This window comes from Vigna umbellata, chromosome 1, assembly GCF_029865625.1.
Source record: "Vigna umbellata cultivar VRB3 chromosome 1, Vumbellata_1.0, whole genome shotgun sequence".
In the NCBI taxonomy this organism is placed as follows: domain Eukaryota; kingdom Viridiplantae; phylum Streptophyta; class Magnoliopsida; order Fabales; family Fabaceae; genus Vigna; species Vigna umbellata.
Genome location: NC_142165.1, coordinates 62,637,152 through 62,651,160, shown reverse-complemented (window position 1 = coordinate 62,651,160; position 14,009 = coordinate 62,637,152). Strand labels below are relative to the sequence as shown.

Genomic DNA, 14,009 nt, shown 5'->3' with positions numbered 1-14,009 from the left:
CGGTATATAGATTTTTGTTTGTATATTTTATATCATATAGAGCATGCAATTTATTTGATTCTTAGTTAGATTACATTTATTTATTAATTTGTAGTGTGCCCTGCGCGTGGGTTTAAGCTTTATTTGGGAATTATAGTTTATTTTTCCCAATAAGTTTCGACATATATATCTATGTTTTGTGACAAACAAAAATACAAGATAATTCAACAACCAACTTCACTTTATAGTATGCCATCCCCTAGAAGTTCCCCATTTTTCTTCCACTGAATTTCTAGCTCTTACTTCTTTTTCATGAAAAATTAAACATTTATATACATCCATCACACCAAAGTTTTCTTTTAAAAGAAAAAAAAAAAAGCAAAAAAACATGTGCAACCACAACACAATGACATGTTTTGGAATCACAGCAATGAATCATAGCCGGAAGCTAGATCGTTTTGTACGTACAAAATCATCAGTGGTGGAAACCTCAAAGGGTGTTTGAATTTGGTCGAATCTTTCTGATAAGAACAAGCTTTGCAAGTTTTTCATGAGCTTGGGTAAAACCCTGACTTCTGCTGTAAACATTGACTTAACAGGTCTGTGATCTGATAGTTTTGATTCAGTTCTAGTGTACTGAACTTGCTTTAGACCCTCTCCATGCCACACTATTCGATCGCACCTACGTTAACAACAAACAATAATCTTAACAAAATATACATGTAAATTTCGAACACATTTTTATATTTATTATTTAATTAAATTTTACGTTTATCATAAATTTAGATATTTTTAATTGAGTTTTGATTAATTTGTATCAATTAAATACTAGAAATTCTAACATTTTTTCATTGATAGTTTAACTATGTGATCATCCTCATCTTTTTAACATTTTTTAAATGATATAGTTTCTTTCTTTTATTGAAATATTTTGTAATTAATGTAAAAAGATATTATCATTTGTCATTTTACGTTAATCTCCATATCATATTATATTAAATACAAAATTTGACATTTATTAATTCGTGGAAACAAATAGATAAAGCGATGACATGTCATTCTATTAAAAATAAATAAATTACAAATATTCAATTAAAACTATAATTATATTGAAAACTAAATAAATAATAAAAATTTAATTAAAAAAATACCTAAATTTATAAATCACTTTAAAACTTAATTAAAACATAATTAAGTCTAGATTTATGTTTTCTCTTACCATGCTGGTGCTCTTCTTTTCTCTGCCTTTTTCCCTTGATAGAAACAACCATAGTAAATGTCTGAATTCGGACAATATTTGTAGGTTGGTGCAAATTCTATTGCTCCTTCATGCCACCCTCTCAACGTGTTTCCACTCATTAGCTCCATTTTTAACTTCATTCTCATTGAACATAATTGAGTTAGAAATTATTTTAAAGGATTCAATTCAAGAAGAGTTCGAAGTCCAAAGTATATATATATATATATATACCTGATCATTTTCTAATAAGGAATCCCAGTCTCCTTTTTCAACAAGAAAGCGTGTGGTTTCTTCTGGTAGAGAAATTCTGTAGTTTAAATCTCCAAGCAATATTACATGACTGCACAACCCCACGATTGGTTAATTAATTTAGGTGCCTAAAATAATACAACATATTGCACATCATTCCAAGTACAATACAACCAATTATATGCAAGTTGGAGATATTATAATATATTTCCTTCATGCTTCACTGGTCAATATCAATTCCATCGTTACCGTCATTTAAACATGCTCTAATTTTTTTAACACAAATGTTTCAATTCAAGAGAATAATACAGATTAAAGAATGTAACCAATATCTTAAAATTAATTCCCAAGTTTCTTATGTACCACTTCTTTACAATCTCTGAAGTGAAATAACTTTGAAATTGTAGTTCAGTTTAAAACATTAAACCAGCAGCGGAGAATAACATACTAATATTTTGAGGGCATGATTTCTGTTGGACATATTCAAAGTCCAAGATTATGTCATTAATGATGCTACTTTCATTAAACACATTATTTATTCCAAGAACCAACAAACCAAGTGAAACGATGCATTTAATATTTGCACCTCGTTTATATGTTTTTTTTTCTTTGGAAAGGACCATGTTAATTAAATTAAAAGCAAGGGGGGGAAAAATATTAAGAATGAGTATGTTGGACTGTTTCAAAGTTCACTTACTCATGGTCAAGAATGGTTCTTGGCAAATCAAACAAAGGCCCTCTGGGAAAGCTTGTTCTGGAAAAGATTTCAGTAACATTAGAGTTTCTGTATTTCTCATCCCCTTCTCTGCCACCTGAAGCTAAATGACTGCACACAAAGCAGAAGCTTGTTTCATGTAACTGAAATCTCACTGATACAGAACCCTGCAAGTAGGATTTTAGATAACCAATTCTGACGTGAGCTTAGACATAAAAAAGGGTTTATATATACATCATTTATTTGGACATATGATAGTTGTTTATGGTTTTTCTACAACGATTTTTCTGCTCATTTTAGCTTCAAATGATTCTCACATTAATTTTAGTTTAAGGCTGTGAATGATGCTTATGAATAAACTCTTATGTGATAAACTTTTACCGAACCTAGTTGTCTAGTGCCTTATGTGCTTTGCAAAAGATTGATGTTGACAGTGATGACTGTGAGAGTATAGTACAAAACAAATACGTATGTTGAGGTACAAGAGTAACATCAATTCAGTGGGGTTTGTTGGGTTACCTTGTTTCCTAAGCACCCCATTATGCCACACCCTACACATGACACACTTGGATGCCTAATGAATGGAAAAAGATCTCTTCTTGTCCAGACAGATATGAATATTCCAACCATTTGCTTGCTGATGATGCATTGAACATCATGTGGGGCTTCACAAAACTTAGCTGAATTTTCTTTCTCATTGAGACAGTTATTCTGCAGATTTTCACCATCACTTTGATCTTTGCCCCCTTTATGTGATTTCTTGTTCAGAGCTTCCCTGATTATGGAATTCCATTTCATGGAAATATCGTTGTTTTCTGATCCCAATACGTTTGATGCTTTTAGAGGCACTATTTCTTGAAACCTGGAGTAAAAATAAACATAAAAAAAAATTAGTCATCAAAGCTTAAGTTTCTTTACTCACATTACAAAACGTTTTTTCTAAGCTAGAAAACCTGAAGCATTTCTGACAGTACCCTAGTATATAGATGTCACAAGAGTCGTTGCATGTCTCCAATAAATCATCTATATTCAAATCTTCTTCTGGTGCAATCCCACCTACGTTCCATGTACTGACAAATACCCTTAACATGAAGTGAAATACACCATATCAGAAAATTTGAAAGGAAAAAAGAATAATAAAGAACAAAACCATAGAATCTGAACAACCCAGAATACAACTTAACTTAATAAGGCTTAGAAGCTGTTTGGATACAGTACTTAACTGAAAAAGATTTAATATTTCCAGTAAAGAAACTCTGGAAAACTCTTAGCTACTATCCAAACAGACTTCAACGCTGCAGTTTTATATAGATTTTCAATATATAATGTATAATATAGGAAGTACCTACATACATAAACCACAAGAGAAGGATAATTTTGTTCTTACTTGCATTTTTGTGTGCCCTTGTGATCATTATGAATGGATTTTGAGTTGTGATCAAAGTCTACAATACCCAGTAAGGGTTCTTTACAACTAGGAAAATCTGCTATGAAATCGCTGCTTCCTAGTCGCTTCTTGAATATCTTATTAGCCACTAATGTAGGCCACATGTCCAAAAGCAATTTGCATACACAAAGTGAGGTCTATAAAATTTGACAAATGAATGATTGGGAGAAGATGATAAAACTAGAGGTGTTCACTGCTGCTTCCTTTGCTGGCATGGCATAATGCGGTGTTACTGGAAACAGAAAGCATTATATAGAAGTCCCAAAGTAGAAACAATAAGGAGAAACGGAAAAAAGCATTGTTTTGTGCAGGTTGAAGAGGAGGAAGGGGTTTCATGTGACGTAAAAGATGATGCAGGTTTGGCTCTATAGATCGTCATATACATATTTGAAATATATATGAAAGTTGTCGCCATGGGAGAGAGATAGAGAAAGGTAGAACAAAACATGGGTCTACCCTTCTTGGACATTTGAATTTTTCTGTTTGTTGAGTAGATTTTTAAGGATATCTTAATGTTTCCCAAATTTAAATTGTTGAAGATTGATGCAAGTGGAAGAGTGGTCCATAACAAAATAGGCAAATAGATAGACTACTAGTTATTATTGCCCCAATCTATACATAGTCAAGTATTTTGCTGACATCTGAATAAAATATGACAACTTTCTTCTTCTTGGTGGTTGCTTAAAATAGGACTTCTACTCATGGAACTAAATACCCCTCTATTTGCAGCATGATTTATATATATATATATATATATATATATAACATAAGTCATGAAAAAACAGTCACAAACTAAAATTACTGTAAATACAAATTAAAAACTAGATTTTAGAAAAATGGTTACATACTAATTTATGCATAATGTATTTTTATTTTTGGAAGAAAGTTATTCTTTATTTATTTTTATATTTCTATCTAGTTTATTGAATAGTTTCTCCAATCAGATTCAATTATATTGACAACTTATAAGATTAATTTGAATGTTTAATAGGCAATTTATATTGAAAAATGAAGAAAAAAATCGTTGTCTAAATTTATTTAATTAATATATGTATTCTAAACACAAATATTCTCGTGAAAATTAATAAAAATAAAAACATAGTCATTGATATGTATTAAGCAAAACTTTTGGTGAGATAAGACTGATATAAATTCTGTAATACATTTGTTTAGTAAAATCATGTATGAACGCTATTGGCATGCATATTGTTTTCAGTATAAACAATCGCTTTTGAGGGATTGTGTGCAACTAAACGAGATATTCTGCAGATTCCAATTGTTAATTAGGATGTTATTAAAATTTTAATTAAGAGTCCAGAGCAAGAAATCATTGGATATGATCAAACTACATCTTCACGTTAATTAATTAAAAGTACATGTGTCCTAATTAAGAGTTAAGAGTAGTAGACCTTTCTTGCCGGTGGTTAAATATTTTACGCTTTGGTATCTTTTGCAGTTATAGATGATAATCCATTTCATAGCAATTTATTACATAAAAACAATTATTTAATAATATTCATTTTTTAAGAGCTTTATCCCGCCACTTATTTTACTGAAGAAAAAAAGAACACTTTTTTTATAAAAATTATTACTCATAAAATACTTCAAAATTTCTCATGATGAAATTTAATGTTATACATAAATAGGCGTCTCAAATTTTTCTGATGAAAAATATAATTGTCACATATTGTGACACTATAACGTTCTTAGAAAATCTTTTTTTTTTTTCATTAAACATAATGAAGAAAGAAAACGTTACGTTGTTAATTGTGTGGAAAATTTATCACAAAAGTTGTTGTAATTTAAGCAAATTAGAAGTCACTTAAAATGACCTATTATGAGATGAAAAAATATGTGGCTTGAAGTAGAAATGCACTTGTTAAGCATTGAGGGTAGAGATAATGAAGGTTTTCAGTGAACAAAAAGTTGTTTCTGAAAAGGAAAATTGAACTTTAAAAGAGAAGGCAAGGGTTAAATGGATAGAGTATTTGACACAAATTCTAAATACTTAAACTCAAGAATTAGATGGAGAAGAAGCAAGAATGAGTTAAAAGAGGTGGAAGTAAATGGCATATGGTGTGAGGAGTCAACGAAGAGGTAAAGCAGAATTCTGAGAAGAGATTTACAGCATCAATAACAGTAATATTTTTACCTTCAAAATATACAGTTCTTTCTAAATCTTGAAGATAATATGACACTGAGGAAATAGAGGAAGCAGCCAACGAGGGGGCACCGAGAGTCCGAGACCAGATAGGTTTAACTTCCTCTTCATTAAAAATAATTGGGAAACTACTAAGAGTGAATTAATATAGGTGTATTTCTTTAGTTGGGTGTGTGTATAAGATCATTTCTAAGATACTTGCAAATATTCTCCCAAAAATCATAGATGGATCACAATAAACGTTTATTAAGGGAAGAGAACTCTTAGATTGCATTTTGGTAACTAAGGAAGTTGTGGAAGACTATATAGGTCTACCAATAGGGGGAGACCCAATAACAGTTTTGGCAAGAAATGGTAGACAAAGTGGAAACAAGCTAACTAGTTGGAAAGGAAAATCTCTATCCTTTGTTGGCCAAGTTTGCCTAATAAAGTTAGTCATTTCGGCACTTTCCCTATATTATCTATCTTTCTTCAAAGTCCTTAAAAATGTGTGTAAAGAGCTTGTAAAAGCACAAAATAACTTCCTCTAGGTATGAGATATGAGGATAGAAAGATAGCATGGATCAAATGCTAAAATTTATGTAAATCTAAGGAACAACGGAGGTTGGGTATTAGAGATTGAAAATTTTAATAAAGCCCTTCTAGCAAAATAGAAATGGAGACTACGGGTGAAAAACCAAGGGAAATGGAAAGAGGATCTAGAATCTAAGTATGGCTCTTGGAGGAACTTAAATGATTTTAAGATAACAAAAAATGAATCCTGGTGGTGGGTATGAAATTTAACTTAGAGAAGAGCTAGATTAAACTGGGAAAAAAAATACAAGAACATGACTTAATGCAGATCATAAAAGGCCAAACAATTAAAAGAAATTGCGATGATTCCTGGATATGGTTATAGGAAGAAGAATGAGCATATAAAGTAAGCTATGCATATAATAGACTGTAAGGTATTATAGGTGGGGAAGACTATTCTTTTTAAATCTCTTTGGTGCTTAAACGTGCTTCCAAAAGGCACAGATACTAGGATTGGGGTAATGAAAGATAAGGTGACAATTAAGACAAAGCTAGTAAGAAAAGGTACACATTTAGGTAATACCTTATACGAGTTGTGTGTAGGGCTGGGCATAGTTCAATAATTGTATTGTAACTACAGTTAACCATACTATAATGTACTTAAAAACACTAAATTTGTTTTAACTAAAAACTAAATAAACTATTCTATAGTACAGTTAAAAGAAACTGAACTTTACAGAGTTTGAGTACAATTAACTGGAACCACAAATTTTTCTTTTAATAAAAAATTTCACCCCAAATTGAAAACCTTCGAAGCTAGCCATGGTAAGATGCATTCAGGGTGATATATATGCTTACACGACATTTCCCTCATCGCAGTACCTAATTCAAAAGCTTCTTTGCACACCGCACAGTGTGATTCCATGGCTAAGTGAGTGTTATCAATTTCGATGGTTGGTAAGGAATCTATGGCTGCTTTTGACGCAGGAGGGTGCTCATACCTTCCAATACCGTTGATCTCAATCTGAGTCAGTTGCTCCAGAAGCCTATCGAATCCAAATCCGAGTAGAAACTCTGACATGCTCGGAGGCAAGGGTCTCAAGCCAGAACCGGCACCATTGTCGTAGAAGAGCTCAAAGCCTCGACTTTCCTCCTCGCTGGTAGCGGAGGTGGCAGCTGCGCTGCCGCGGAGGACGATAACGGGGTTGAAGGGGGAGCGGTCACCACCGTTGTGGCGGGTGCGGCGCAGGAAGGGACGGACAGCGTTGTCGGAGGCAGGGCGATGGCCGATCATGTACATGGCAGCAGCAGGGAAGCGATGACGGCGAGGGTCGAGGTGGACTGAGCGCGGCGGGTGTTCGATTTCTTCGATGAATCCGCAGTCGCAGTCGGGACAGACCACGGATGTTAGGATTCAAGTTTAATTTCTTAGTTGCTGCCAGGGTAGTATTATTGTTGATGTTTTCTGTACCAGTTTACTGAATTGTACTAGTGTATCTGAACTAAAAACTAGTTCAGTTCAATTTCTTTGAACTATTTTTTAGTTTAGTTCAGTTCACTTGAACTATTTTATAGTTAACTACAATTATTTATAGTACAGTGCACTGAACTGCATTTTGCCCACCCCTAGTTGTGTGCATAAAGTGAGGAGAGTGTCAAACATCTCTTCTTTGATTGTAAAATAACCAAAAATAGTGTGGAAGATGTGTGATCAATGGGTTAGTGTGAATACAGTGCATCATAACAAACCATGTCTCAATTTCCAACACTTTCATCTTATGCAAATAATTGGAAAACAAAATCAAATTTGGAAAGGAATGTGGTTGGCAATTATTTGCAAATTTGGAAGCATAGAAACAGAGTAATTTTTAAGCAAAGGAAAGTAGACCCAGAAGAAATCTTTCAAACGTCACAAGTGAGTTCATGAACTTAATGAAACATAAATTACCAAATGTAGCATTTTCATACGGTGATTGATACAAATGTCCAATTCAATACTTAAAACCATTGTGATTTTATTGAGAAATTACTATTCAAGGGCAAACATACACTTGGTTTGAAAGTAAGGAAATGGAGGTTTATTTTGTACAAAAAGAGAGTTAAGGAAAGGTTAGGGATATGTTATGTTTTTTTCTTAAATCCATTGGAGCTAATTCATTTTCTTGACACCTAATAAATGTCTTCTTTAATTTATGATATGAATGGTTTGTACTAAGAAGTCTTTTATGTCCAAGGTATATTGTTTTCCTTCCATGTTGTAGTCTACAGTGTCATGTGCCTTTTTCAAAGATAGGGCATGTTTAGTGACCCTTAGTGTTATTTATAGTCACCTATATTATCATATGTTGGAAAGTCGTTGATTGTAAAAAATAATATTGCATGCAACTTGAAGGAAGCACTAGTGTACCCATGGAACATATCAACACCTTCTTCCCATAACATCTTCAAATTCTCATCTTTTATACGTCCATCCACATGTCATCTCATGAATTTTGCATCATTTGTGTTACTGAATAAGATTTTCAACAATGGAACAAGAGGAAGATACATAAGACTTTTGCAGAAGGACCCTTACTATCATAATCAAAATCACCCTCTTTTTGTTTGTATCGTGATACCCCATATTGTGGACATTGATATAACTTGGCAAACTTGCTCTTATACAAGACATAATCGTTTAGGCATGCATGAACCTTTTAATACTCCATACCCATGGGATACAATATATTCTTCGCATCATAATTGCATGTTGGCAATATGTGTTACCTTTTGGAAGCATGTCATTCAACAAATCAAGAATTTTGTGAAGCTTTTATCAGTGCGCCCATTTTTTTCCATCACATTAAACAATTTTAATGTCATTGACAATCAAGTATACTTAGTGCATTCCGGATACAAATATTTTTTTGTGTCACTACACAAGTTGTCATATACATGAGCATGTTGGAAGGAATATCACTTATTATGTTCTCTAACCGATCACTCATCTCTAAATCAACTTCTTCTACTTCTACCTAAGACTTATCTACGCTTGGCATGTTTATTAATTCACCATGTCATGTTCACTTTGCATGGCTCTTTAGGAATCGTCACAAAGAACGTGCTATCGAATAATGGTAGTTTTCGCTAATTCAAATAATTAACACACAACTAATAAAATCTTCCTTTATTATCTGAAACACTAAATTCAAGAAATTGATTTAGTCCACTCTCATACTCATTTGTTGTATATAAAAGATTTATCCAACTTTGATCCATTGTTGTTCTTATAGATAAACACATATACTTTTAAATGGAGCTAAGAAATAGCCAAACACGCATTCCAATCTGTGAACTCAACCCTACCACCAAACCACAACACAAACAATTAATGAATTCATTTGGTTGCTTACACATCAAAATCAATGTGTTGTATTATTTATCTTCCATTATTTTGTCTCATGTGAGGCTAGCAGGTTCATGTACCCTTTTTTTTAGGCGCAAGAAATTCTCGTATATTCACTATTAACATGGCTAGTCTATGTTGTTAAACAATTAAAAGTCATACAAGATTAATGTCTCATTGCTAAACAGTCCCATTAATTAGGATTGTACACTTAATGGGAATTCTACACCTAATGTTTGTCTAATAATTAAGTATGATCACCATGGTCACATTCTTTATTTCATATATACCAAAGTTAAAGAAATAATAGCTCTACGAAGATACAATTGTTTTAGAAACACATGTGCATAAACCCAATTTCAATTCATCCATCATCTCAGTCCATTAACACATATGAAATAGTGTCTAATACCTTTCAAGGCATCACACAACATGATGAAGGACCATTTAGAAGAAGTCACATTGGACCTTTGATTAGATCCATGACTAGGAGAATGGAAGATGAAGAAGGACTTCAAAGAACTCCACTATAATAGATAATAGTTTATTAACTTATATTACCTTCTCTTAAGCTTTATAACTATGTAAATAAGCCTTTTCTTTAGGTATTGTTCAGTTATTTGTGTTTTGTGTCTTTTTTTAAAAAAAATTATGATCTTAAAGTTTTTCCAATGTCATATTTAGTCTGAATTGTCGTTACTTTTTGGTTTAACCCTTTTATTTTTGTTTTACATCATTAAAATCTAAAATCTACAAAATATTTGAATATTGTTGAGTTTTTTGTGTTACTTCTTTTAAGTCCATGTTTGTTCTTAGTTTCATAACAAGTCCTTTAAAATTAGGTTTCTATTGTGTCTCTTTGATGTTTTCTAAATATTACTTGATTCTTTAGGATTCTCTTTCTTTATATTTTGTTATTTTTTTTATCATGAGAAATTTAAAGTTCAAATCAAAAATCATATGTTAGTTGTTGTTTCTGAAATTGATACAAAGAAAAAGACAAATCCCTTAAGAAAATTTAGTAAAAGATAAGAAAAAACCAAAAGATGGAGAAAAAATTTAAAATAAGTATTATATTACCTAATCGATTACATAATCAATTAAAACACAAATAAAAATAAATTAAAAATTGAATTTATTTTTGGCAGTGAACTTTCACACTTATATAATTTTTCTCGCTTAAATTTGTGTTGAGTGAAGATTTTCTTTGAATTCTTTGTTCCTTCAGTTATTAAACATAAAAAGCTAAAAATATTAACATCATTTGCATTTTTAGTTTGTTTTAATTCTTAAGACTTTATTTTGAATACTTTACTTATTTGTGTCTTATTTCTAGTTTATCTTTTTTTTTTTCGGAATTTTATCCATATTGTCTCATCTATATTCACTCTCATTACTCAACGTTGCCTTTAACCTTCACTTTGCATCCTGTCACGTCCTTCTTCAAAATCTCACGTTTCTCCTTTCTAAACCACTAATATGTTTTTGATTTCTAGAGCTTTCCCCGTACCTTAGCTCATCTATACATTTATCCATCAATCACGATACATTTTTAGGCTGGAAGGCCAAAACTCAAAATAATCATTAAACATAACCTTCGAGTTTCATGGTCAAATTTGATTTATTCAGTCGTTTTAACACACTAAATCTTTAAAGTTCCCATTATAATCATCTTAATTTAATAAATATTCACTAAATTTCCTATTTTCATCAAAATCATTAAAATGGCATTTTTGTTTTAAAAAATCTTCGCTCTTGCCCAACAACCACTTTCTGTAACTTTTTTCTCGTAACTAGTCTTTTGTTCTGCCCAGTGAAACATAGTTGTTCTTCTTAAGAGTCGAAATCTAGACTTTCTGCTTATTAAACTAATGTTCTAATCAATTAAGCTGTAACACAATTTGCTCATTTTATTAATTATTATAATTTTCTAGGTCTTAATTAATTTCTGAATTTATTAGATTTCATGTGTACGATAAGGAATTATTTGTAAAATCTTTTATAAACTCGTACATCACTTTTAACTATAACATCTCTTCTAAACTAAAATCAAAGAGTTTATCACCTATCATCCCATGAAACAATTTATTGGAAAGAAAAAACGAGCAAAAATATAAGATATGCCAAATCAAACTCATGCTCAAAAACGGAGAAGACAAACCCCTTAAGGAAAATTGTACCAAATGAAAACTTTATCAAAACACTTAGTCTAAATTTTATCAATCCCAAAATTTGCAAACCTATCCAGAACTCTTTTTTTTCATGGAAAAATGTAAGTTACTTTAAATTACATACCATTAAAATGACACTCATAAGCAATGTACTTAAAGTTTTTTTAGTAGTCAAAATGACACTCGTAATCAATGCATTTAAAGAATATTAGATTTCTAGATAAGAAGATAAACTTTGAATACCTAACGTTAACGTATATTTTCTTATACATTTTTTTCTTCTTTCTTTTAGTGTAAAAAAGGAATTATCTGATGCATTCTTTTTATTAAATATATGCTTCTAGAAAGTTAGTCATGCACGGAAAAAAATTAAATAATAATCCACAACTCGTTTGTGGTTATAATTCTGTTTCTTATCAAACCTTGTTTCTTTTATAGAAACATGACAAGAGGCTTTGAAGCTTTCCCTAACAAGTCAAAACAAAACACTCTAACTATGGTTTCCCGTTCAAATAATTACAGAAAACACTATAATTATTGCATTCTATTATCAAATAATGACTCAAAAAGGTCAACTTCCTATTTTAAAACTTTATTATTAAGTAGTTTTGTGTCCTTATCTAACTAGCTAATTATATATAACAAGAAAAAGACTCCAACAAGTGGGGTTTGTAAATAATGGGTTATTTAAAACCGAACAAATTCAAAAATGATAATCGATAATCAATCTAAAACGTTAAAAAAAAACTGGTTTAAATTGATTTCTTCTAGAGTTTTTTTGGATCTTTACTTTTCTTCATTAAATAGTTTGACTCTACTTTTAAATTACAAGTTGAGAACTAACTTGAAAGGAATTAAATTATTTATTAGTTGCTATAAGAATCATAAGCATGGGACTAAATTCCCCTAGTTGCTCTTCAATTGGTGTTGCAATTTTGCAAAGAGAAGCTACATTATGTTTAAATTGTTGATAGGTTATGACTTTTAGCTTCAGCCTTGTCTCTATGTATTATATACTGTACTGTCGGACCATTGTTGATGGCTTTATGCTTGATTTTAGTTTATATTTATTGTTTAAGAATTTAACCCTGTGTAGAGAGATTAAATCTTATGAAGGTTGGTATATTTTGTTTTCTTGTTTGGTACCTCAAGTAAGAGTTATATAATCAAGGATTTTTATAACTAATCAAGGATTTCGAAGAATAGTGTTTTTTTTAACAATTTCTATATAATAATAAGCATTTTTAACTATGAGAACCTGACTTAAGAGATTTTTTTAAAATAAACATCATAATATTTTATTAGGTTTAAACTAGAAACATATTTATAATAAGTGAAGTTCATTATATAAAATCACACTCTCTTAAAAACTTTCCTTTACTATCTTTCTTCTGACCCAATCTTAATCTATTTGAGGATTAAGAATCATATAATTATTCTTAGTGAGTTGTTCTATGCAACCATCATATCAAAATGTTGAATATAGTAAGTTTTCATTATGCTCTCTTTGAGGCATTTTACCTCTTTGGGTTGTATGTGAGTTTTAGGGAAACACATGTGATTTAAAGTTGGTCTTGATGGATCTATAGTATTTTGTGATCTTAATTTCATATCTCTAATTGGGGTCTTGATCGATTGTTTAGGTAATCTTATGTTGTATAAAGCTTTAGAGAGCATGAGTGTGAGAAAGAGGAGTTGTTTAAGGTGATGGAAGCTAATTAAAGCTATTAGATGTTGATTTCGTTTTTTATTTGGTTGTGCATTGAAGAGTGAATGATATGTTTCATTGGTATGTTACTTTGTTGTTGGTTCGTGGAATGAGAAAATGATTTAACAAAGGGCCTATTGATGTGTATCATTAAATTGTGTTTCTAGGATTTGAATTGTAAAATGTAAATGATGAATGTGTTATTTATGGCTTAAATTTGGAATTGTAACATGAAATTGGTGTGTTATTGATTAGTTTGAAGGATGAGATGAATTATTGATATTGTTGGCAATGTCAAATTGTAGCATTTTGGTGTTTGAGTTATGCAGACTCATGGACAAATGTCAAAAACGAATTTGGTAGAGTTAGAAGAAGTTTGCTTGCTAGGCGAGCTCACTCTTATTGAGCAAAAGCAAAACTCAAGTTCGGCAGAGATTCAAA

The 14,009-nt window shown here is 31.2% G+C and overlaps 1 protein-coding gene and 1 pseudogene across 3 annotated transcripts; both read right to left on the bottom strand.

Moving 5' to 3' along the window:
- Positions 1–244: 244 nt before the first annotated feature.
- Positions 245–3,790, bottom strand: LOC124838574 (type IV inositol polyphosphate 5-phosphatase 9). Of its 3 annotated transcripts, none has more exons than XM_047314208.2 (7): positions 3,571–3,790; positions 3,137–3,265; positions 2,703–3,045; positions 2,166–2,350; positions 1,451–1,559; positions 1,199–1,353; positions 245–661 (listed from the first exon to the last, which is right to left on the bottom strand). In XM_047314208.2, exons 1-7 carry the CDS (start codon positions 3,732–3,734, stop codon positions 415–417), a joined length of 1,332 nt encoding a protein of 443 aa, XP_047170164.1. In that variant the 5' UTR covers positions 3,735–3,790; the 3' UTR covers positions 245–414. The 3 variants fall into 3 exon arrangements, with proteins under 3 accessions (XP_047170164.1, XP_047170165.1, XP_087968780.1); XM_047314209.2 differs by having other exon boundaries at positions 3,158–3,265; XM_088112654.1 differs by having other exon boundaries at positions 3,158–3,253.
- A 3,304-nt stretch (positions 3,791–7,094) lies between these two features.
- On the bottom strand, positions 7,095–7,709 carry LOC124838576 (putative E3 ubiquitin-protein ligase RHC2A pseudogene; annotated as a pseudogene).
- Between the last annotated feature and the right edge of the window lie 6,300 nt (positions 7,710–14,009).

Excerpts from the sequence above, each read along its gene's own strand:
- LOC124838574 (XM_047314208.2), bottom strand. The coding sequence starts at position 3,734 with ATGTGGCCTACATTAGTGGCTAATAAGATATTCAAGAAGCGACTAGGA. Across the intron at positions 3,046-3,136 it reads TACTGTCAGAAATGCTTCAG|GTTTCAAGAAATAGTGCCTC; the intron begins GTTTTCTAGCTT and ends TTTTTACTCCAG. Across the intron at positions 2,351-2,702 it reads TGGGGTGCTTAGGAAACAAG|GGTTCTGTATCAGTGAGATT; the intron begins GTAACCCAACAA and ends TCCTACTTGCAG.